Below are 24277 nucleotides of genomic sequence, written 5' to 3' on the forward strand. Positions count from 1 at the left end.
CTTTCATTTTTATTCGTGATATTGCTCCTGCTGTTCTATCTGTCATTGCCTTGGCTCCATCGGTACAAATATTAATGCAATCATTCCAATCGAGTTGGTTTTCTTCAAAAAATATGTTAATCGTGTTAAAAATTTCTTCTCCGGTTGTGTTAGTAGGCAGCGATGAACACATAAGCAAGTCTTCCTCGAGTGAATTTTTATATGGATATCGCACAATTACTAGCAAGATGGCCAGTCCAGCAACATCAGTCGACTCATACATTTGCAAGACGAATTTGTTATTTTGAAACCGTGAAACCAGAAACCATGTTGTTTTATGTTTACTACCATATACCCAATTCGGCGCGTAACTGTATCGTTCGAAAGCGGCACTGTAGAAAGATGCTTTACAGATTTTTCGTCGAGTATACATTTTGTTATGTCTACCACACATGGTTTTATTAGCTTTTCAGCGATAGTGTGCGCTTCTCCTGCTTGGGAATGCAGGAACTAACCAAATACGATGCCGAAGCATCATCCAAGCGAACCACATTTTTTGCAACACCTTTAAGCCAGCTCACGCTCCATTCTTCTTTAACACTAATTTGATTTGGTCAATTTTATGACAAATAGTATCTCCTGACGCACGAAATACAAGATTTTACAACCACTACAAACAACAAGACAAGCGAACATAAAATACTGAGCGCGGTGTGAGTAAATTTTGCGGTACGTTGCTTGATTAATAAATTCTCCGCGCCAAACAATTCTCCTTTATACAGGGTGTTTCAGAGTTGTGGCGCCAAAACCTTAGGGGAGATTCCGCTCAGCAAAATAAGAAAAAAAGTTTATATGACATGGGTCCGGAAATGTTTCGTTTCCGAGATACAGGGTGTCAACTTTTTTCCAAAAATTAAGTTTTTTATTAATAACTTAGAAATGCGTTAGTCGATTTCATTGAATTTTTTACAGTTTATTTAAACTATTATCAGACATCTACTGAAGCACTTAAATTTGATCCGAAATTTCCAGGGGCGTACCAATAGAGCAAGTATTTTGTCTTTTTGTAGAAAAAAATATCACCCTGTAACTTTTTTGCGGTTTTTATTTACTTATTTTAAAAAACCCACTAAAATACAACTTTTTGGTCTCTTGACTTTTTTTAGTGTCTCGCTTCGTTTTTGAGAAAAAATTACAATACGGCACCACGGCACGTCTCTGAACTCCATAAGGAAAAATAAAAATGCTTAGGAATTATCCAAAAATGTATCGCAGTGTGTTTGAAAACTAAAAAAAACATTACCACGTAGATAACATCGAAATAACATCGAAATCGTAAATAATCGTAACTAACATCGAAAATACCGAAATTACATTCCTATCCATTCTAAAGATTATTTTTGTATCAAAGTAAGTGTTTTTGTTTACAACGCTCTGCATTTGTTAAAGTTTAAATTTAACAGTGTTAGTTCTAAAATACCTATCTTGGTAGTTGGTGGTGAAAAAAAATGGAATACACTTTTGCTGACCTATTACCAGATATGCTTCTTGTGTATGGTGAGGCCCGTTGCAATTATCGAGAAGCCGAACGAATTTATCGTCGAAAATTTCCCAATAGGCGACATCCCAGCAGAAAAATATTTCCAAATATCGAAAGGCGAATACGAGAAACTGGTACATTGAGTGTAACACGGCCTGATGTTGCTCCCAGAAGAACTGCCCGAACTGTGGCTGCCGTGGAGGAAATTTTGGAAAGAGTGGAAAATGCACCATTCGTTAGCACTCGTGAAATAGCTATTGCTACGGGAATTGGACACAGTTCAGTCTGGAGAATATTGCATGAGCAGCTGCTGCATCCCTACCATTTGCAAAAAGTCCATGCATTGATTCCAGCCGACTATCCACTCCGTGTTTTTTTCTGCCAGTGGTATCTTCGTAGCCTTATAAACAATCCACAGTTTAATAGGAACATTTTATTTTCCGATGAAGCGTTGTTTACCAAAAATGGATATTTTAATAGCCATAATTATCATGTTTGGCATGAAGAATATCCTCATGCAACGCACGTTACAGGCCACCAGCAGCGTTTTCATCTAAATATCTGGGCAGGAATTGTAGCTGATCAATTGATTGGCCCATTTGTATTACCACCGTGCTTAAATGGAGATGTTTACTTAGATTTTTTACGCAATACTCTTCCAGGACTCCTAGAAGAAGTTCCATTAAATAGCAGGTAGCAAATGATATTTCAGCATGACGGTGCACCGGCTCATTTTTACCGAGAAGTAAGAAACTATTTGGATGAAGCTTACCCTGGACGATGGATAGGTAGAGGAGGACCCATTGCATGGCCTCCTCGCTCACCAGATCTTACATCTTTAGATTTTTTCCTTTGGGGTTACCTAAAAAACCTTGTTTATGCTACCCCCGTGGAAACAGTGGAACAATTACAGCAAAGAATTTTCGATTCTTGTCGGACTATTCAGAACACTGCAGGTATTTTCGAACGAGTACGACAATGTATGGTGAGACATTGCAATGCTTGCATCGAAGCAGGAGGTTGTCAGTTTAAACATTTATTGTAATTTTGTTATCAGTGATTACTTTAACAAAAATGTATTCTCGTACCTACTAATAAAATTGAGAAATAATGTATTATTTTAGAGAAAATTTTATTTGATGTTTTTTTTTAGTTTTCAAAAATAAACACACTGCGATACATTTTTAGATAATTCCTAAGCATTTTTATTTTTCCTTATGGAGTTCAGAGACGTGCCGTGGTGCCGTATTGTAATTTTTTCTCAAAAACGAAGCGAGACACTAAAAAAAGTCAAGAGACCAAAAAGTTGTATTTTAGTGGGTTTTTTAAAATAAGTAAATAAAAACCGCAAAAAAGTTGCAAGGTGATATTTTTTTCTACGAAAAGACAAAATACTTGCTCTATTGGTACGCCCCTGGAAATTTCGTATCGAATTTAATTGCTTCAGTAGACGTCTGATAATGGTTTAAATAAACTGTAAAAAATTCAATGAAATCGACTAACGCATTTCTAAGTTATTAATAAAAAACTTAATTTTTGGAAAAAAGTTGACACCCTGTATCTGGGAAACGAAACATTTCCGGACCCATGTTCATATAAACTTTTTTTCTTATTTTGCTGAGCGGAATCTCCCCTAAGGTTTTGGCACCACAACTCTGAAACACCCTGTATTATACCAGCAACCATCGAATCATCTCGAATTCCTCAGAAACTTCGGAGAGCCAGACGATTTTCTCCGAAGTACGCGTCGACGCACGAGAATAATGTATTGCTTCCAGCAGCCTCTTTTAGTTCGTAGAAGCAACCTAGTTTCTTGAGTAGGTTAAGTGAAAGTAACTCACAGAACTTTTTAAACATTTATTAAAAAGTTAAGGCTGGCAACAATCAACTCTTACTACTGCTTAAGATCTAACTTTAGGGTCTTAAATACTAAATCAAAATAGATACGACAAAATACGACAAAAAACATATTCATTAAAATATTATAAGATAAAATATGGTATGAAAATAATACGTAAAATACTAGTTGATAAACTACGGTGTAAAACATAATAAGTGAAATATAATATGATAATTCGCGAGAAAAAGAAATAGTCAGGTAATCCCGAGATTTATCTCTGTAGCGCCCACGTATAATGGATCATGTTTCTATCATATATAGGGTGCTTCAATTATAATGTTGTATAGGATGGTACAACATAACTCGAGCACGAGAAACAGCGGAACGAACCGAGGTCTTTCGATTGCTTATAGTCCGGGGGCGAATGGTGGCGTACGAGTAACGCTCTAACATTTCGATGTAATAGGTCGGGCATTTACTTAATAATACATATATTAAATTTTCGTATTTTATGTCCCAGTAACACCTATAAGTAGGCGTTTCGTTTTGGTTGTTTATTTTTATCTTAGGTAACTTTATTCTTATAGGGTCCGCTTTAATACATGCATTCATTTATTATGACTGCTGGCGAAGCCCTACCGGAGGTTTCGCGGAGCACACTTTGAGTAACGCTGGTCTATGTGTTTTGGTTCACGCAGAGATGGTTAGAAGCGGTATTTTTATGGTTCCTGAAAATATCGGTTTGAAATGGAACGCTCTGGTTTCTTGTTGATCATTGGTCTTGTTTTTGTTTGTTAATATTAGGGTATAAATTCCATTTTTGTATTATAGGTACCTATTATTATTTATAATACCCATAATGAATGCAAATGCAAATGCTGTTGGTATATTTGAGTTCCTGTTCCTAAGCAGTGATGAAAGCTCTAGTAGATAGCTCTCCTAAATGATGAAGAAATGGGTCCTGTGCGTAACTATTTTTTCAAATATGGAGGTTTGTACTGTTTAAAAAAAATATATAAATACATACCCCCATTATATCAAGATCAAATCCTGGATTTAAATTGCAGTCAAGTATATTGAATGCAATGAAAAAACTTTATAACATAACGTACTAATACAGGATTAACGGATGTCGTCGATTAAACTCGTTTAATAAATATGATTAATCCACGAAACCGAAGGTACTGAAAAAAAGCGAAACCAAACCAAATATACCTTCATAACCGAACCAAATTACAGGAATTGTATAGTTATGAAACGGTAACCGGCACAATTGGAGGAACCTGTTAAATTACGGAAGTTACACTTAAAAACACATTTTATACAAACAGATTTATTGAAACTCAAATTTAAATATACTGGACATTAACCAATTTTATTATAAAACGAAAACATAAAAATCTTTTAGTATAAATTAACAAAATACCTTACATGGAGTTCGCAGGCTTAGGACCAAGAATTGACCGCGTTCGTTTATTTGTAAATATATATATATATATATACATATATCGTAAAATTGATATGTTACTGATGTGAAGAATAAAAAAAAAACAAAAAAAGTTATTGTCTATTATGTGTGATTTATGTTATGTTTGTTCAAAAGTATAATCACATATGTGCCCATCTACATATATTATTCTGCCATCATTAGTATACCATATGCAATCGACAAAAAAAATTATTCGCAGTAAACAGCCTTTAAAAAGACGTAAATAAACGTCGAAATGTCGGCACATTTTCAAAAGAGGAAGTTTTTGATTTTTTGGTCCTAAACCTGCAAACTCCATCTACGCTACTTACTAAGGACGTTACTTTTAATTAACAGAATAACGTTAGATTAAGTTAGTATGCATCACATTTAAAGTATGCTTGTTTCAACTCAGATATAGAGTTATTGCGTACCCTGGTACATTTTAGATGGCACCATTTAGGGCCGTTATCACATCCAACATGTTCTTCATCTTTTTCATCTAAATCACTTTCCAATTGTGCTAGAACATCTTTTAGTAGAATAATATTTAATAGAATACGAATAGAATACGGAATAGAATAGTACTCTATTCCGTAAACTTTGATTATACAGGGTTACTGGTAATTCGATACATTCCTTTGGAGATGTGATAGGGGAGGGGGTAAGAAGTAAATTGAACCCTAATATGTATTATGCAAAAGTTGATAGTTTTCGACATATTTAATTTTTTCTGTTTTTCTTCAAAATGTAGACCTTAGTGGTTTAAAAGGCAGTTTCCAGAAAATCCGCTGTATATTTTTTTAACTTTTTAGGCAAAATACATGCTCAACACAATAGTGGTACGTTTGTAATGGCAAAAGTCCCGCAAATAGTTGTAACCATAGGTAAATTCTCGATGCAAAGTGTAATTGTTTTTTCTTAAATAAAATACTACACTTTCTAGTGGATATTTTTTGAAAAAAAATTATGCTACATTCTTCAAAATTTCCTTAAAACTTCCTTATTACCTAAGCTAGCTCACAGGATACAAATGCTTTAAAGTTAGGTGACATGGTTTTGTATTTTTATTATAAATTGTAAAGTAACGCATTTATCAGTATTTACCTTCACAAATATTGTTCAAAATGAGAGCCTCTATTGCGAATACAGGCTCGGCAGCGCTTTCTCAGTCAGTCTTTGTTGTTCTAGTTGTTATGGTATTCCTGATCTGCTGGGCAGCGTTGGTTATTCTTTGGATAAGATCTTCCCGGGTAATTATTGGGGTTGCATAAACCAGTGCTTTCATTTGACCCCATATGCTATAATCAAGCGGGGTTAAGTCAGGGCTTCGTGCTGGCCAAGCTATTGGACCTGACCTACCAATCCAACGATTCGGGAAACGTTCATCCAGGAACTGCCGAACTGACCGCCAAAAATGAGCTGGACAGCCGTCATGTTGAAATATCATTCGTCCTCTAACGGCGGGAGGAATATCGTCAAAAAGATCTTGTAGGTCATGTCGTAAAAAATTTTCATAAATATCCCCGTTTAAATGGTCTGGGAAAAAATGTGGTCCTATTACATCTCGGCCAATAAGTCCCATCCACACATTTACAGAAAACTTTCTTTGAAAACTGGTTTCTCTTGTTAAACGGGGATTTTCTTCGGCCCAAAAATGAAGGTTATGAAAACTTGTAATGCCCTCATGACTAAACTTTGACTCGTCCGTCCACAAAATGTCGGTTAAAAAAGTTCTATTGTCTGCATCAGAATTTATAATAAATCTGCAGAATTCTACCCTTCTTATCGGGTCCCCTTCTTCCAATCCTTGGACAGGCGTATAATGGTAAGGATGGCTTCCCATTTGCCGAATCGTGGACCAAACTTTCCATTGCGATGATCCTGTTTGCTGCGCTACGGCATTAGTGGATGTGGTTGGATCGTCTTCAAAATGTCTTAATATTTCCTCCTCATCTTCTGCTCGATATACGCGAGGAGCGCCAGCGTCACCTCTTCTTGGTTTTACGGATCCAGTTTCAGCGATAGCTCGGTAGGTCGAAGCGAAAACACGGACATTTGGAATGCGGCGGTTCGGAAAGCGACGTTGGTATTCTCGGCGAGACTCCGCGGCATTACCATTGCAAAACCCATAAACAAACATAATATCTGCATATTCAGCGTTAGTAAAGGTGGCCATAGCGCAGAAACCAATAGAATACCTTCTTTGAAAACACGAAAAATAAACTCGAAACTCGTAATTTAACTACTTTCCACAACAATTATTGCTGTCAGACTATCTACACATCAAATGTTTAACAATAAAATTAAAAAAACAAATTGTTGCTATAGTACTTAAATACCATAGAAGTAAATACCACTTGGCATTTTTCAAGTGCGTTCTTACTATTAATAATAAAAATACAAAATTCTGTTAAAATTTTTGGTAGCATTTATAGCCTATGAGTTAGCTTAGATAATAAGAAAGTTTTACGTAAATTTTGAAGAATGTAGCATAATTTTTTTTCAAAAAATATCCACTAGAAAGTGTAGTATTTTATTTAAGAAAAAAAAATTACACTTTGCATCGAGAATTTACCTATGGTTACAACTATTTGCGGGACTTTTGCCATTACAAACGTAACACTATTGTGTTGAGCATGTATTTTGCCTAAAAAGTTAAAAAAATATACAGCGGATTTTCTGGAAACTGCCTTTTAAACCACTAAGGTCTACATTTTGAAGAAAAACAGAAAAAATTAAATATGTCGAAAACTATCAACTTTTGCATAATACATATTAGGGTTCAATTTACTTCTTACCCCCTCCCCTATTACATCTCCAAAGGAATGTATCGAATTACCAGTAACCCTGTATAATAAAGATGACACAAATACTTTTCATGATTTCATTGATTCACCACCCACATTCTTTTAATCCCAAGGCTTCCTTAAAACTTGTCTAGAAACTAAATTTCTGTGGTAAGCAGCATCCCTATTATCATTAATTAATCATTATTATCTTGATTATTGTACTGTTGTCCGGCCTCGTTGAGGGGTAAAGGTAGTTCTATGTTTATTTCAGCTTCGACAATTAAATTTTTTCCCATTAGAGACAAATTGTGTAGTACACAGCAGGCCCGAATACAGTGCACTATATTATCAATTTTGCTTAATTTGATATGGTACAATTGTCGCAATTTCTGCTTCAGCAAGCCTAAAAAATGCTCAAAGGCATATCGATTTGTTGATAGCTTTAAATTAAAGTTTATCTTTATGGCTGTAAAGTGTCCTCTATCTTTATATGGAGTTAAAAGATTTCTTAAACACAGATAGCCACTTTCTGCCAGTAAATAAAAATCTTGACACCTCTCTACCAATTCCGCACATAGAGAATTTTTTTTTTAAACTCTGCTATCATGAACAGAGCCAGGAGATCCAACAAAAATATCCCTTATCAATAAATCATGACCACAAACCACTTGCATCTGAAAATAATTTTAAAAGGTTGAGTGAACAAAAGGTCACTTATTGTAGGTCAAAAAATAGAATCATCAGACTTAATATTCCAAAATTATATTAATCAAAAAAATGCTGGACGCCTAAGTGGTAAAACTAAAGTAAAAACTATAAATAGGTATTTGTTATTTAACTGACCTGGATGGAGTAAAAATTCTTTCTATTTAAGTATAAATTTGGATCATTCTTAGGCTTATCAATCTTTATATGAGTACCATCAATAGGCCCAATGGCCCATGGGAATCCATTTTCTCTGAAATGTTGTTCAATAGTTGTCTTTTTAAGATCAGATGGCCATTTGGTGACATTCTACTTAGGAGATGTATCATCTTTTTAAGAACGTAAAAAAGGCAGCTAATTATGATGTCAAATCTATCTCCAAAATCTCTAAATAAAGAAGCTTCATGACCAGCAAATCACAAAAAAATAGTGTTTGTTTATAGGCTGATAGCTTGCCATTTCCACCTGATTGTGACTTAAAAAACTCACTTTCTTCAAATCTATGGTATCTTGATCCACTTGTCTGCTAACTCGAAAATGCTCCACAAATTCCTGGTTATTGTACAGTGGTACAGTAACTTCGAGGTAGCCTTCGTTTTTTGGTCTCCTGTGGCCTTGGAATAGGATATTTACTAGTTCATCATCACTCGATACATTAGAATCAAATCCATGATTTGAATTCGAACTTAAAAAGTCTGATGACATTTTGGATTCTCTTAAAACCCGTAATAATAAAAATTAGGATATATTTATATACCCAATATATAATGTAAAATTACACAGAATTTTATTAAATTTTTTATATACCTATCTTTAGATATTTAATAAATACAGTAGTAAATCAACTCTAAAGCCAACCCGTAATACTTTGAAAGCAGCAAAAATCAGATTTCAATTATCCCACAATGAAACGTGATCAAACCACAAGATCAAACTCCAAATCCAATATACATTTCTTATTGATTATCTAAATGACAAACAAAAAAATAAAACAAAGTTTTGACATATACCTTGCGCATATCCCAAACCGAAATCCCTTGGAAATTCTATGGACTACTTTTTGTGGTTTGAAACTAATTTCCAAACTGAATTCTGACAGGCAGTCAGAATCCTGGATTAGTTTTGCTAGAACGCGTACTTTCGTCTGCGCAGATACCAGACCGTTTGTGTATTGGTCAAACTTCTGCTAGAACAAACCTATGGAACAGCTCTGAACCACCGGTTAGATTTCAACCGTTGGTTGGCTAACCGGGGGTTAACGTTCGTTTTTATTATACCGGGCCCTTAGAGAATGTTAAAAACAAAATAGGATTAATTGATATTCTTAAAAATCGCAGCCCTCTCCCCGACCATTCCTCTTCCTATATTTACACAGACTAAATTGAATTTCGCTGTCTCGCTTTTTCTTTACACGGATCTGGCAAACCTGAGCTACTTTAATCTGTGATTTTCCGAAAGTAAACACCACAAAGGCAAAAAAATTAAGAAACGAAAGACACATGGAATATTATCATAAAAGAGAAGAAGACGATACAAATGGCGACCAAGGTCATTAGACAATCGGCGCAGGTCTTGGCCAGTGTTGCCAATTTAGCGGATTTGCCACTAGATTTAGCGGACAGCGGAATTTTTAGCGGAATAATTTTATAATTAATTAATAAATTATATCTTTCCCATCTTACTTTTCGGAGGCCCATGCCCAAGTGTAGGCACTAGGCAGCGGGAAAAAATACATTCGCCCGAGCAATTCGTTTCGGTCAATGCGCTGGTGTTGAGCGCCCTCTGAATATTTGAACAAGCCGTGTTCGGTGATTCCCCTGATCTGTTTATTGAAATTGCACTATTGATTTAATTGTGTTGTAAGAATTGCGTTTCCACATGGTTAATAAATAGTTAATTTAACTTCTACTGAGTTAAAATAACGGTAAGTTTAGTAACAATGTTTGGAACTATTATATATTTTATTAGTTGATAATATATTTTAGTTAGATCCTATATTTTGAAATGGCAAATACGTATAGTCAAAAGTTTAGAGAAGTTTGGATGAAAGATCCCATTTTATCGCCATGGTTAACTTTCTTTGAGTCAACCAACGGTAAATTGGCAAAGTTTAAATTTTGAATGACCACAATTGGAAATAAATACTCTCATTTGAAAAATTATGCAAATAGCAAAAGGTATAAGAACAACGCAACGATTGTTTTGGGAAATACCAAATTGCCTTTTAAGCCAGAACGTCAACTAGACTCAGTAAAAAAGGCCGATGGCAAACTAGCAATATAATTTGCATGTCATTCTTCGATATTAAGTATCGAACTTAATACCCACTTGTAAATCCTCATTTAAAGGTTTTTTGAGTGTTACATAATAAAAATACGTTCATTTATTGTAATCTTTTTTAGGTTTTGAAGCTGAACAATTGCAAATGCAACGGACCAAATGTTCTGAAGTAATTCTGAACAAATGTAATTGCACCTTACTTCCGTAATAAGCTTACAGATAATGTTGGAGATCTAACTTATAGCATATTAATTGATGAGTCCAATGATATTTCTTTTATCAAATATTTAGGTAGATCTATTATATATTTTAGCGCAAAAACCAATAAAATTATGTCAACTGGCTTGGGACTAGGGGAATTGAATTCTGGTAATGCAGACGGGATTTTGCAATGCCTTTTGGGTATGTTAAGAAATTATAAATTTAAAAATTCAAAATTTATATAGCATAGGACAGATAATGCAGCTGTAATGACTGGTGTAAACAATGGCGTTCATAAAAAGTTATTGGCCTATAATCCAACTATTATTTTAATTCGCTGTATATGCCATTCATTACAGCTTGCTGCATCAGCTGCAACAAAAGAACTGCCACGAAATTTAGAATTTTTAATTCGTGAAACCTATGATTGGTTTTCATAAGACAATCATTATATAATGAATTGTATAAAACAATTAATGACGGTTCTGAATCTCTTAAGATAGTGGAAGCTTGTGCAACTAGATGGTTGTCTATTGAGCCAGCTGTTAGTCGCATACCAGCTCAGTGGTTAGAGTTTAAAACTCACTTGCAAACAGCTAAATTAAGTAACGATAAATGTTATACTGCGGATTTGTTACATCAAATGTACTCAGATGACTTCAATTATGCTTATATTTGTTTTTTAAAATCAATATTAATTGATGTTAATAGAGTTAATAAAGCTTTTACACCAAACTCAAAATTTAATGTATTCACCGATAAGCTGGAGGAATATATCGATAAAAGATGTTACCTCGGATACCTCTTTGAAAAATTAAAAACTATGGTAGCAAAAGGTTTTAACGACAAAGACGAAAAAGTCGAAATCAAAAGTCGAGTCCCTGACAATATAAAAGTTTTTAAAAAAATTTCATTATTTTCGGTTAAAAATTGTTTAAATCATAATGAGAGAGATATTATAGACTTATTAAAATTAATAAATAAAAATAACGAAGAAATAGCACTGATCGACAATCAATGGAAAAAACTCCATTTAATTCCATGGAAAAGTATTGACAATACGCACCATTTTTGGTTCGAAGTTTTTGTGTACAGTCGGCAAATTTGAAAATGTCCCTCGCGTCTGCTCTCGGACTTCGTTGCCTTACAATTTGGCAACATGGCTTTTGACTGAAAGGGGTAGCGTACGGCGGGCGCTAGGGTGTAGAGTATCGATCGAGTTTAGTCGTGTATAAATAGGCAGGGGTGGCGGAACTCATTTTTCAGTAGGTGGGGTTTTTGCAATGGGACGTTTCGAATATTTTTGTGGCTGTGCTAGCTGATATTAAAAAAATCAATCAGTTTGTTTTTCTTCCTTATGTAAAGTTTTTAGGACAATGCGCTATAATGTTTTATACGTTGGCTAAATGCGCTCTTCAAAATTCTGTTTGGTTCATCACTTTTGAGAAATTAACTTCAGTAATTTTTTTATTGGGACACTATAACTCCAAATTATAATTTGTTTGCTTGATCTTATCGATCTAATCGATGTTTTCTTTGAATTTTTTTTTATCAAAGTATTACTTTATATTACTCACCCAACATTTGAAAAATAAAATGCAACTTAAATAAAAATACCAATCCAAATTTTAAATTGTTTTTTACTTTTAAAGTGTGCATTATTGTATAAAATAATATAATTTAAAAAAATACCTATTTGTTTTTTTTATTTTTAAATATATGGTGTGTATTTAAAAATAAGTAAACAAACAGATGTAATTCTATGATAAAATAATAGTTTTTTAATTCTGGCAGCAACCAGTAGTGAGTGTAAACCAAAATATAGGTAATCATAAAAAAGGGAAACATTATAATAATAGAAACTTTAAGTGATACAACAGAAACGATAGGTATATGTTGAGATTTTTCTCTTTCATCCTGTGTCTAGGAAATGAAAAACGCGAACTCAAACCTGTTTAAAGCATTAAAGGTTTCATAAAAAATAGCGCGCTATGGTTAGCACCGCCTCCTAGCATTAATAACGCAATACGAGCTGAGATACTACCAAAACTACTTATTTTGGAATACCCTGTCTAGCGCTGTAAAACTAAGTACTTGTACTAAGTACTACCATAATATGGGAAAAAAATTAAGATTTTTGTTTCTTTTTCCTCACATTTTATTTATACGTATACCTATATAAAAATACAGGGTGTAGAACTCGTCAAAAGAAGTTGGTTGATATAAGTTGATATAAGTTGCATATTAAGAAAGTTAGTTTGCGTTATTGAATTTTTTTTTACTCATTATGAAGTTAAGTGGACATTGTTTTTACAAAAACTGTTCAAAATTGTCCCCACTTGTTCGATTAATTCAAAATGTTGTTCGGCAAATCCATATTTTAAATTGTTTATGAGGTAGAAAAAAATATATGTGGTTTTCATGAGTAAAGCACACTTTTTTACTGAAGTGATGAATAAAGTAATATTTCCGTTTGTAAATAAATTTAAATCTACAATAAAAATACTTTTTTATTTAAACTTTTAAATAGCCTACGTATTGTGTTTTTTTCGAAACTTATACCTTTTTTTTAAATAATAATTATTTAATATCACAGGGTGCATTTGGTATTGGTATGGCTTCTTAATTAATATTTGGTATAAAAACCATTTGCGTCAATGCATTGTTGCAGCCTTTTCCGCATTAATCCCGCGTAATTACTAAAATCGGGTCTCCCTCTGAAAGATTCCCAAACTCTTTGAGCGTGGGCTAGTAACGTTTCCTTCGATCTAATTTGGCCTTGATTAAAAGTATCCCAAGAATTCACCATTTCAGCCCACAAATTTTCGATGGGGTTTAAGTCGGGGCTTCTGGATGGCCATGGAATTAAATTAAATTCCGGATGTTTCTCAAACCATGTTCTCGCCATACAGGAGGTATGAATTGGACCATTATCGTGCATAAAGGATATTGGTCCAGCCGGATATAATATTCTGTATGAAGGCAGAAAAGAATTTTCCAAAATGTCCACGTAGTCCGCGGAATTCATTTGGGGTGGCGTGGTTACCAGCATTCCGGGTCCATTTTGGGTCATCCAACCCGATAATTACAATGTTATTCTCCCGCTTTTTTCAGTTTCTTGGACATAATGGGAATCATATCTGGTACTTGTAGGTCTCCACACTAATTGATGGGACCTTATATCCGAAGAAAACGTTTTTTTCAGTAAATACCACATTTGACCAGTCTCGGTCAATATTTTCTTGAGCAAACCTAAGCCTTCGCTCTGCGTTGTCGACCGTTAATTTGGCCTTTTTTGCTGGTCGTCTACAATTTATTCCAGCTGAACGAAGAGTATTCCTAATTGTTTGCATACTAACATCCAAGTTCATGGTTTCTTTGACCACCCGGCTATTTGTGAAAGGGTTATTTCTTACTTGGGTAACAATAGCTTCTCTCATATTTTCGGTCAATACTGGTTTCCTTCCAGGATGTTGTCTGGTTTCTACATACCCTTCTGCTTCTTGACGTTGGATCCAGCGTCTAACTTATTTGACCTGTTTAAAAGCAAATGCAGTAATTAGTATTAATTAATTAAATAGATATCTATTATACTATTAGGTTAGTGACAACAGTTTAGCAAAGGGGTGGCCTATATGTATAGGTATAGATAAAAAATAGCAGTAAATATTTTATTATTAAGAATAAGTTAATAAAGTAGGTACTAAAAAAGCAATAACAGCGTCTCTTAACAATAATATAATTTTATATTATTTATTGGTGTTTTTTTAAAACATTCAGAGCGTTACGTCAAAATATATTTCTATGACAACTTTTTTTAATATATGGTGAAAAGCAAATAAAGCGAAAATATTGACAAAGTTTTCAAAGTGAAAATATTTCAGATTAAAATGTTTGCTATGACTTTTATAAAACCTTCATATTTAAAAATAACAACCGGCGCGAAGAGACAAAATTATTTTAAATTATAATAAAAGCAGGCGATAGAATTCTTCTCTTCTTTTTCGTAAATTACCTATGTCAAAGCTCACTTATGTCAATGCTCAGTCTAATATCGTAAAATGCATATACATATGTATCATATTACTAAATCGAATAAATATAATTAACGAGGTAAAGCTTAAATTTGGCATAAAAAAACCCATTCACAGGTATAATAATAAATACAATAATAATACAGATATAAAAATATACTAGATGGATACAAATAATGCGGTAAATAGGTAGTGGATTGGCTTACGGTGCGTTTTGGACTAAATATTATTTTAATAAACATTTTTTAATAGGGCCACTCCCCTTAACCCTCAACTGGTGCCATAGTGAGTCGGATATTAAATTTAATATTCAAAATATCGCCTATCTATACTACATTCGACTACCGTTTTTGAGAAACCTTTAAACCCATTAATACTTTTTTTAGGGTATGGTACTGCGTTAAATTTATTTATTATCTAAAAAAAAACTATACCTTCGTTTTTTAAATATTTAGAAAAAACTTGAATGATTTTAAGATATCGCGTTGCAACTCTTTAAAAAACTCACCCTGTATAAGAGTTGCTTGGATTTAAAAAATACTACCTCAAAAAAAACAATCAATCATATCTAAAATGATTTTACTTTAAAAATAAAACAAAAACATTTTTTATTTTGATAGATCCAATTACATGTATATTTTTCTTTGTTAAAAAATATAGGTAAGTTTTATAACTTTTTTACATATCTATCGATAAATTAAACTTAAGATATGTAATTTTCAGCTATTTTTCTAAATAAAAAATTTAATGAAAAAATTATAAATTACCCTCGAAATTACTCCTATTTGAATAGATTCCCAGGACGATGAGATAATAATTTTCGTTTTTGATCTATTAAATTTATTAGCTTATTTCGGGATATCAAAAAAAGCTGGTTCCATATAAAAACAAACCTTTTTTTTCTAAATGAAAGTTAAAGAGAATTTTTGAAGATTCTTCAAACTTTTCTTGACAAATTTCATAGTTTAGTTTAAATAGATTTTACCTAACAAAAAATTGAAACGAAATGCATACAAAAAAAACTTACTGAAAGATCCGTAGCCATTGCTATTTCTCGTAAGGTGGCACCCATCTCATGCATAACAATAATTCTAGTACGAATTTCCATGATACTCTCCCTCTGTCCAGGCAATCTTGGCATTATGAAAAAATATTACATAAAACACTTAAAAAAATAAAAAAAATTAAACACGTAAATAGACTCGAGGCACTTATAAACACAAAAGACAGTACAATTCTACTTACCATCAAATTTATTTATAATTACCACCTTATACATTTTACCTGCATCATCGTGCCGCCAATTAATATGGAAAAACCCTCCTTAAAAATAGATCTTAAAATTTACAATGGTACCTTATACACAATGTTATAATGGGATCGATCGCATAAGCTGCCCCCGCATCAGCCCCCGTTACTTATTTTCGAAAAATGCTGCTATACTTTCTTCATTAATACAGTGTAGCCAAATTGTGCTTAAATTACGTCTAAATGGGTAAAGAGCCACGGAGCGAGGGACATTTTCAATTTTGTTGACTGTACAAGGATTCTCAAAATATTGTCGTATTTAAAGAACTGGCTCTGGTAGCCTTAGGGTTTTTATCGTTGCCGCATTCGAATGTCGAAATAGAACGACAATTCAGCCTAATGAACATTATTAAAAATAAGCTTAGAAATCGCATGAAACTTCCATTAATTAATTCAATTCCCGCCATTCGTAATGGACTACGAAAAAATGGTATTTGCTGTAAAGATTTCTTGCTGCCAAATGATATTATTAAAAAGATCAGAACCAACTCCCAAGAAATAGGCATCGGTGACACGGATGATCTAGAAAATGATTTTTTTTTGAGCTAAAATGACTTATATTATTTAACTATTTGTAGATTGTAGTTTTAAATACAAAATGCGAATTAATCAGATTATCTGTTTGTATTTTCCTGGGAATTTGGTAATTATAAGTTTCGTTACTCTACTCATTTATTTGTTTTATTCTTATAACTAGCCAAATAAAAAATATAATATACTTTTTATAACTATAATAACCCTCTGCCGGCCGCGACCGTTTAAAACCGTTAACACCGTGTTTTAGGGTCTAGCGGATTTTAGCTCTTAAACAGTGGAGAAAACATTCAGTGAGTTGGCAACACTGGTCTTGGCCCATTCTATCCTTCTCTATTTCTATGCCTTAAATGTACCCGACAATGCGATGGCGATACCGTAACGTCGCTTTGGTCACCGAACATAAACTAGAATAGAAGGATCACTCTAAGCGCCGCCCAAAATGTTGCCTTTCTCACTCGCTTTCTGATGCTACTCTTTTTTTGCTGCCCGGTGGCGAATTTAGGTCTCATTCGGCCCGTCGATGTTTATTCGTGTCCGCGTACAGGCTTACTTATCGCATAAAACTTTTGGTGGTTAGTTATACAGGGGCGTCTTTAAAAATGCCGGCGATATGTTGCGTAGATGGCTGCAGAAGTAAAAGGGAACCGGGAAGATCATTTTTTCGATGCCCGAAAGATAAAACTAGGTAATATAATTTAAATTAATTATCTATACTTTATTTATTAGCTTATCATACTATTCTGTTTCGATATTATTTTTTTTTTTAATTATACCTTTAGATGTGAAACTTGGAAACTCGCATTAGGGTTCCTGGGTACGCATAAATATGCCCAATTAACACCTGAGCAGTGTTATAGTAAATTAATTATTTGCGATTTACACTTTCCCGTGGACAGTTATATGAAAAATAATGTCAAGAGTTACCTGCAATATAATGCTGTGCCTTCGCTGAATTTGCTAAAAAATAGTAAGTATTTTAACCGAAATTAAAAACTCCTATGCCATTTTTATAGGTAGATTTATATTTTTACTGTATACCTCTGTATGTTTAAATTTTAATAAATATTTTAGATGAGGTTAGAGATTACAAAGACGCCGCTGTGCAAACGGAACAAGATCAAAACAATGCAAAATCATACAAAAATGTTTCTCTTCAAACACTTGATTTTGCAAGAGGTCAAATAGAAGGTATTTACACATATTATACCTACATTCACAGTATAAAGAACAAGATTTATTCTATTTTATGTTTTATTTTATTAATTCTAGTTTATGTTCGGTGCTACATTACAGTATAAGCAGGGGCGAGCTTAAATACCCAATAATACATAGGTATAAATATTAAGATATTTTTTTATATATTTTATATGTAAAGATATTATTGATTATTTTCAATATTCATGTAAAATTTTTAGAGGTTACTAAAAATTCGATTATCCATTAATTGCAAATGGAATGAACCCTCAAATTAGGTACTTAGCTTTAACAAAAATATAAGAAAAACACTTAATCGACATAAATCCTATATAGGGTAGTCCTCCGGGAACTATGGCTATGAAAATCTTAAAAATCTGGCAACAATTCCGGTTATGCCGGAAATAGATATCAACTCCGTTAATTTCAATGCAACACCCTGTATATTACTACAATTTTCCATTTTGTGTAAAAAATCTAAACTCATTTTATGTTTAATATCTTAAACCAAGTTTAACCGTTTTTGAGATATTTCAATTTTTAGTTAAAAAATGACGTTTGCCAACCATAACAACATCGTAATTTTATTAATCAATATCAATCAAAATAAGTTAATTTTTTAAAATGGAAACACCCTATTTTTATTTTATCGTAAATAAAACTAAAACTAAAGTAAAAAATATGTTTGTTGTTATGATAAATACCAAACTAATTTTAACCCTAAAAAAAATACATGAGAATTTCTTATGATTTATGATATTTTTAATCACAAAATTTTCAATTCTGATAGTTTTTTACCTCTCTTTGCTCATGTTTATTCAGTAAAACATTAAGAAAGAAAGGCTGTTAGCATTTATTATATACCTTATAATTTTCATGCACAAAATGTTGTCACCAAAGTGAAAATAAGGAAAAAGGAAAAAATTAGCTCTTCTGTTTTTTGAAATGTGCATCTTTTTACCAATAATGATGATGGATTAAAGTCTTTTTATTCGTCTGAAATGTATATTCTGACTGTTATTTTTTTCTATGATAGAAAAATGTCCCAGAAAAGTCCATTTTTACCTTTAATTAAAAAAACCACGTACCTTTTGCATCCCTGGCACAGCTCGACACAATATAGAATGATTGCGATTTTTTTAGATATTATACTCTATTCAAGAAGTGTGTAGAGCAATAAAACCTCATTAGGTATGCAAAAGTGATACCTGGTGATCCACCAATATTTTATGCCACTACCTTAGTTGGGTATTAGTTTCAATGTAAAATTCTTTCTTTTCGTTGATTGCAGGTAGTGCCACCCGGTTTTGGGTCAATTTATGAGTTTTGCCCATTGTTACCTACTGATAAACATTGAAAACGGTTCGCCAAAGGCGTGTAACTGGGACTTGTTTTTTACCTTATAGTTAATGTACTTAAATGCTATTTTATTTTAGAAAGTTACTTTTGTTTAAATGGAATAATATATTTTTTTCACAAATTTATTGAACATAATATAGTAGTAGAGTAAAACAGTTGAAAATGTCACTTTTGGATCTGGCACTTTTTGAACAGTGTATAACAATTTTAAATTATAATAGACTGTAGTCTTCTTCGTCATCTGACGAACTGTCATCACCTCTTGACATTATAATTAAAGGATCGACTGTCTGATCGATGAGGTTGTCAAGATCCCACATTTTGTCCTCTTGCTTAATTACATGCTGGACTGCTTTTCGCCAATTCTCTGGTGTCGCTTCCATAATGGCTTGATCAAACAGTAGCTTAACATCTTTCATTTTAAAAGTCGTGTTTTGTCTTGCTACAAATCCTTTTATCTGCGCCCATATCAGTTCTATAGGATTTAGTTCGCAATGATATGGCGGTAAGCGCAGTACAGTTATATTATATTTTTCGGCTATATCTTCCACGGCGTATTTCATGAAACGAGTTTTGTGTAAGTTTGCTATTGCCAGCAGTTCTTTTTTTATCAAATTTGCTTCAAACGCAATACCTTTTGCAGTCAGCCAATCGATAATTTCTTGCTTTCTCCAACTTGAAGTTGGCGTCTTCTCTATTCGCCGTGAATAATAGCTTGCGTTATCCATAACCACCACCGAATTAGCCGGAAGAAATTTTATCATTTCACCAAAATACTGCCGTGCTAAGAAAGAAGAGCATAAGTACCATTTTGCTACTTTTGAGAAAAACGCATTTAAAGTTTTATTTTTGTATTTTATTAAAAGTCTTTCGTTTTATGGCAAATTCTACGGTTTTTTTTTGCCTACTGAATTCCTTGCATGTGTTTAACTATATCTTTAAAATATTATCTCTAAATATGTAAAAGTTCTTTCAAAAATAAGAAAAAACAAAAGCATAAGGGTATCTAATTTTTATTTTATGCCAACATCCCTAGAAAGAAAAGCATATATCGCCTAATCGGTACATATGCTTTTCTTGGTAAGTATTATAAACCCATACAGATTACAACGTACATAGTAAAATAGGCTTAAGCTCTATTTGATTTTAATTGCATTGTATGATTTGAAAGAAGCCTAAATAATAAAAAAAGTATATTTTTTTACTAATTTATAAGGAAAAATACATATAGAGATTAGTACAGTAAATTTATTACTTAAAAACATAAGATTTATTCTCTTAAAATATTTGCTTAACTTAATTTTAAATTAAAATGCCTTAGAGTCTAATTAAATGTTAAAATTTGGGTTTTATTTGGAACAGCTTTTATTCATCATTTTCGTCATTATCAACAGGAATATTTTGATTATTTTGGTTAACTGGCAGTACCTTCCAAAAATTTTGTTTATGTTCTGGCATTAATTTAAGTAATTTATTATTAATAGTATTTTTTCTATCAACAGATATGCCTTTATTTTGATCCAAAGGTTCTGGTTTTTTTAGTTGAGAATTTCCTTTTAAAAATTTTTTTGGTAAAAACTCAAAAATGTCTTCTGTCCCATTTATTTCTTTTTTAAAATATAAGCTTTTTGATCCACGTTTAACTGATATTTCTTTAAAATCTCGTATCGATACCGACTTGGACTTAATTTGGTAAGTAGAGCTTAGCGATGGCCAGTGACAGAAATCGTCTTTCTTCATCTCTTTTACGATTGGTTTAACAGAACTGCAGTTTTGAACTACATCGCAAAAATCTTGAAAATCATAAACTCTACCTTGCTTTCGAAGCTGCTTTTCCACAAGGTGATGAAAGGAATCAGCTGCCATAAACGTGTGTCCAGGTTCAAAATAACAAAATGTTATAGTATTTGCACATATTTCATTTGAGTTTATAATGTAAATTAAAAAGCTGAACAAGCAATAGTTTTTGTTTTGTGCGGTGCAGTTGTCCGCCCAAAACACTATATTTTCATAGTCCCTCGCATAAGTGGTTAAAAAATTGTGGTATGTGCTAGTGATATCTTCTTTTTTTCTTCCAGTCACTCCCTCATGCCAAATTGCAGCAAATGGCGGTCTTTTTTTGTTAAATTTCCCCAAAGGAACGAAACTTTCATTGAATGCAATTATTCGGGGAGTGAATATAACCTCTTTAAACGCCTCCAAACGAGGCAACATAATAACTTTTTGTAAGTCCACACTTACATGTAAGTCATTAGATGAATTAAGTTTTTCGCCGGCCCTGTATTTTTGTCGAGCATCATTAGCCCTTTTTAAATGGATTTTATGGTTAGAACATTCACCACATTCATCGGTCTCATTTTCCGAATGAGAGACTTCATGAAGTTTGTGAGCTTCTCACACTCACTTCTTCATGCCCTAGTTTTGTGAATGCTATATTAAGGTCATTCACAACTACTTTACGGTAAGATTCATAGCTGCAGGACGAATGACCATAAGTTTGTAAAAAGTTTGTATGCATACCTGTTATTGTCAAATCACTAGGCAAATATAGCTTTTTGGGGGCATGCTCTCTTCGATAATGCAATATTGTAGGGCAAAATGACATTACATGTAAATTTATATTCTCTGTATTTACTTTTTTTAATTGGTTATTATGTTTTCCCCTTTTGTCTTTTGGAGGTGTTATATTTTTTAATAGAGAACCATTATTTTTTTTATAGCCAAGTGTACCAGCAAAAAATTCTTTACATACTTTAACTCGTTCATTATTTGATGTCTTTAAAAAGTAATAAATGGTTTTATTTCTTTTAAAGGTACTGTGGTTTTTTGTTTTACGTATTTTAACTAAACTTTCTTCGCACATATTTGATATAAATGTTTTTCTTGACTCATAATTTAAAGCCCAAAATTTTTTATTTATTTCCAATCTTCTTTCGCTTATAATTTTTTCCTTACACTTGTTTTGGCAATTGCAAGGTGGCCGTACAACGTAAAGATTGAATTTTTTTCGCTTTTCTAATCTTGTTACGTTCTTCTTTGGAATGAACATATCTTTTTCTTTTTCTCATACCAGCAACCACAGCAAAGTAATCTTCTTCTGACGATACCTCACTTTCAGATAAATCGATATTATTCTCGACATTTTCCTCTGGGGTTCTAACATTGTCTTTATTACTTATAATATTGGGATCGGCGTTTTCGATATTTTCGTTTAAGTCTGATCTTTCAAAAACAGATAAATTAATGTCTTGTACACTCACATTCAGTACATCCGATGTCAAGAACTCATTAAAGCTGTTATCACTGTCATCAGTGGTGTTGGTGTGGACAATATTTGGGCTTGAAGTTTTCAAAGACAGCGCCATAATGTTTCGCGATCGCATACTGGATGTTGATGGAATATTCTGCAACAAAATTTTCACAAATGATAATATGTGGTACTTACGTACTATCGGAGACTTAAGTCATGTCCCTACACATCACCTTACAGGTTATATGGATAACGGCAAAACACGACAACTTAGCGCTTAGGAAAATTGTCAAATGAAAATGTCAATATGGAAAGGACCATTCCTGTTGATAGTATTAAGGCATGCTTAGCAAGAATGCCAACTGTAAGACACAGCATAGGGACATGACTTTTAAGTACATGTTTTACATAACAAGGAGTTATGAAATTCAAGTAGGTATCTCTTAGAATAAAGTCTATACAAAATAAAATCCATTTAGTCAAATGTCGTGTTTTTCCCGGAAATCTCGGATATTAGTTTCGAATACTTATAAATCCAGGATATATTTTAGGTATTCGGGATTTTATTACTTTTTAAAACGTTAGGTATTTTCTTCCAAAAGTCCAAAACGCACAATTTTGCCTCCATTTAATCGGCCCTGTAACTCTTGCGGTTTTCGAGATCCCGTATGTAAACACCCTCCCCGAATTTGAGACACCCTGTATAGTTAAAATTAGTAGCTGCACTAAAAATTTTTCGGTAAAACATGATAAGAACCTATGTCTTAATACCAACTTTTAGTCCCATAATTATGATAAAAGCATGAAATATTTTTAATTGCAATCATTTGATTTGTAATCACTTAAAAAAAAATAATAAAAACATTAATACTACTTACCATTTTACGTTCCATCACAATTGCATAAACAACAAAAAAACACCAACAAAATGAGAAACCAGAGCAAAACAAATTAAAGCCACCTACACGAACGTCCGTCGTCTCTTACCAATTATTAATTTGCGACTAACGCTTATTCAACAAATTATGTGGGCCTGTAAATACATATAAAGAAAAGCATATGCGGCTATTATAGCTGGCACAAGAAGCACACACGTTCAAATGGTTTGAGCTAATTCCATAAAAAGAACAGCATAAGTGCCCATGTTCATGGTTACTTATGCCATTCTTTTTATGTATTAGGAACAAAGTTGGTCTTTATGCTTTTCTTTTTATGTTTTTGAATAAAAATATTTAATGGAGTGCACTTGTGCTTTTTTTAATTAAAAAAAATCGTTTAAAAAAAAAATAATTTTTTTTGGGAATTTTTTTTTTTTATATGATCAGTCAATCCCAAAAGATTCCAAAAATGCAAAAAACAGAAATTTAAAAAAAATCGACTTATGCTCTTCTTTCTTAGCACGGCAGAATAGTCCTCGAAAACGTCGAGCAACTCGAGTTCATGTCTTCATGGTAATCTCCTGTGCGAGTCGACTCAAAGGTTAGCAGACCTTCTTTTAAAAATCCCTCTTCGCTTCCAATATGTGTGATTATAAGTCTTTTTCCTTTTCCCGAAGGTACTTTAATACCCGTAGACAGGCCTTCTATGAAAGCTTGGCGAGCACTGGTTATATTTTTGTCTTGCCACATTTTTTGGACTATATAACCTTCGTTAATCCACGTCTCATCAAGATAAAAAACTTTCTTTTGCTCCCTGCGGTACTGCTTGATACTTCTCAAGTATTGTCGTCTCCAACAAACAATTTCGTCGCTCTCCAGTAAAAGTGCTTTGCGGTTATGCTTTTCCCAGGC

At 33.0% G+C, this 24277-nt stretch overlaps 1 protein-coding gene and 1 long non-coding RNA gene across 2 annotated transcripts in view; one reads left to right on the plus strand and one right to left on the minus strand.

Moving 5' to 3' along the window:
* The first annotated feature begins 17366 nt into the window (after positions 1-17366).
* LOC126740745 (uncharacterized) overlaps positions 17367-24277 on the plus strand; it is a 56052-nt gene continuing 49141 nt past the window's right edge. Inside the window, exons 1-2 of the mRNA XM_050446905.1 lie at positions 17367-17651; positions 17756-17872. Of these exons, the coding sequence (XP_050302862.1) occupies positions 17585-17651; positions 17756-17872 (184 nt within the window). The 5' untranslated portion in view covers positions 17367-17584. The remainder of the gene's footprint in view (positions 17652-17755; positions 17873-24277) is intronic.
* On the minus strand, positions 20233-23545 carry LOC126740764 (uncharacterized). Its single transcript, XR_007661994.1, has 2 exons — positions 23366-23545; positions 20233-22641 (listed from the first exon to the last, which is right to left on the minus strand). It is a non-coding gene; the product is annotated as an uncharacterized LOC126740764 (long non-coding RNA).

The sequence above is a fragment of the Anthonomus grandis genome, chromosome 9, assembly GCF_022605725.1.
Source record: "Anthonomus grandis grandis chromosome 9, icAntGran1.3, whole genome shotgun sequence".
NCBI classification, from domain to species: Eukaryota; Metazoa; Arthropoda; class Insecta; order Coleoptera; family Curculionidae; genus Anthonomus; species Anthonomus grandis.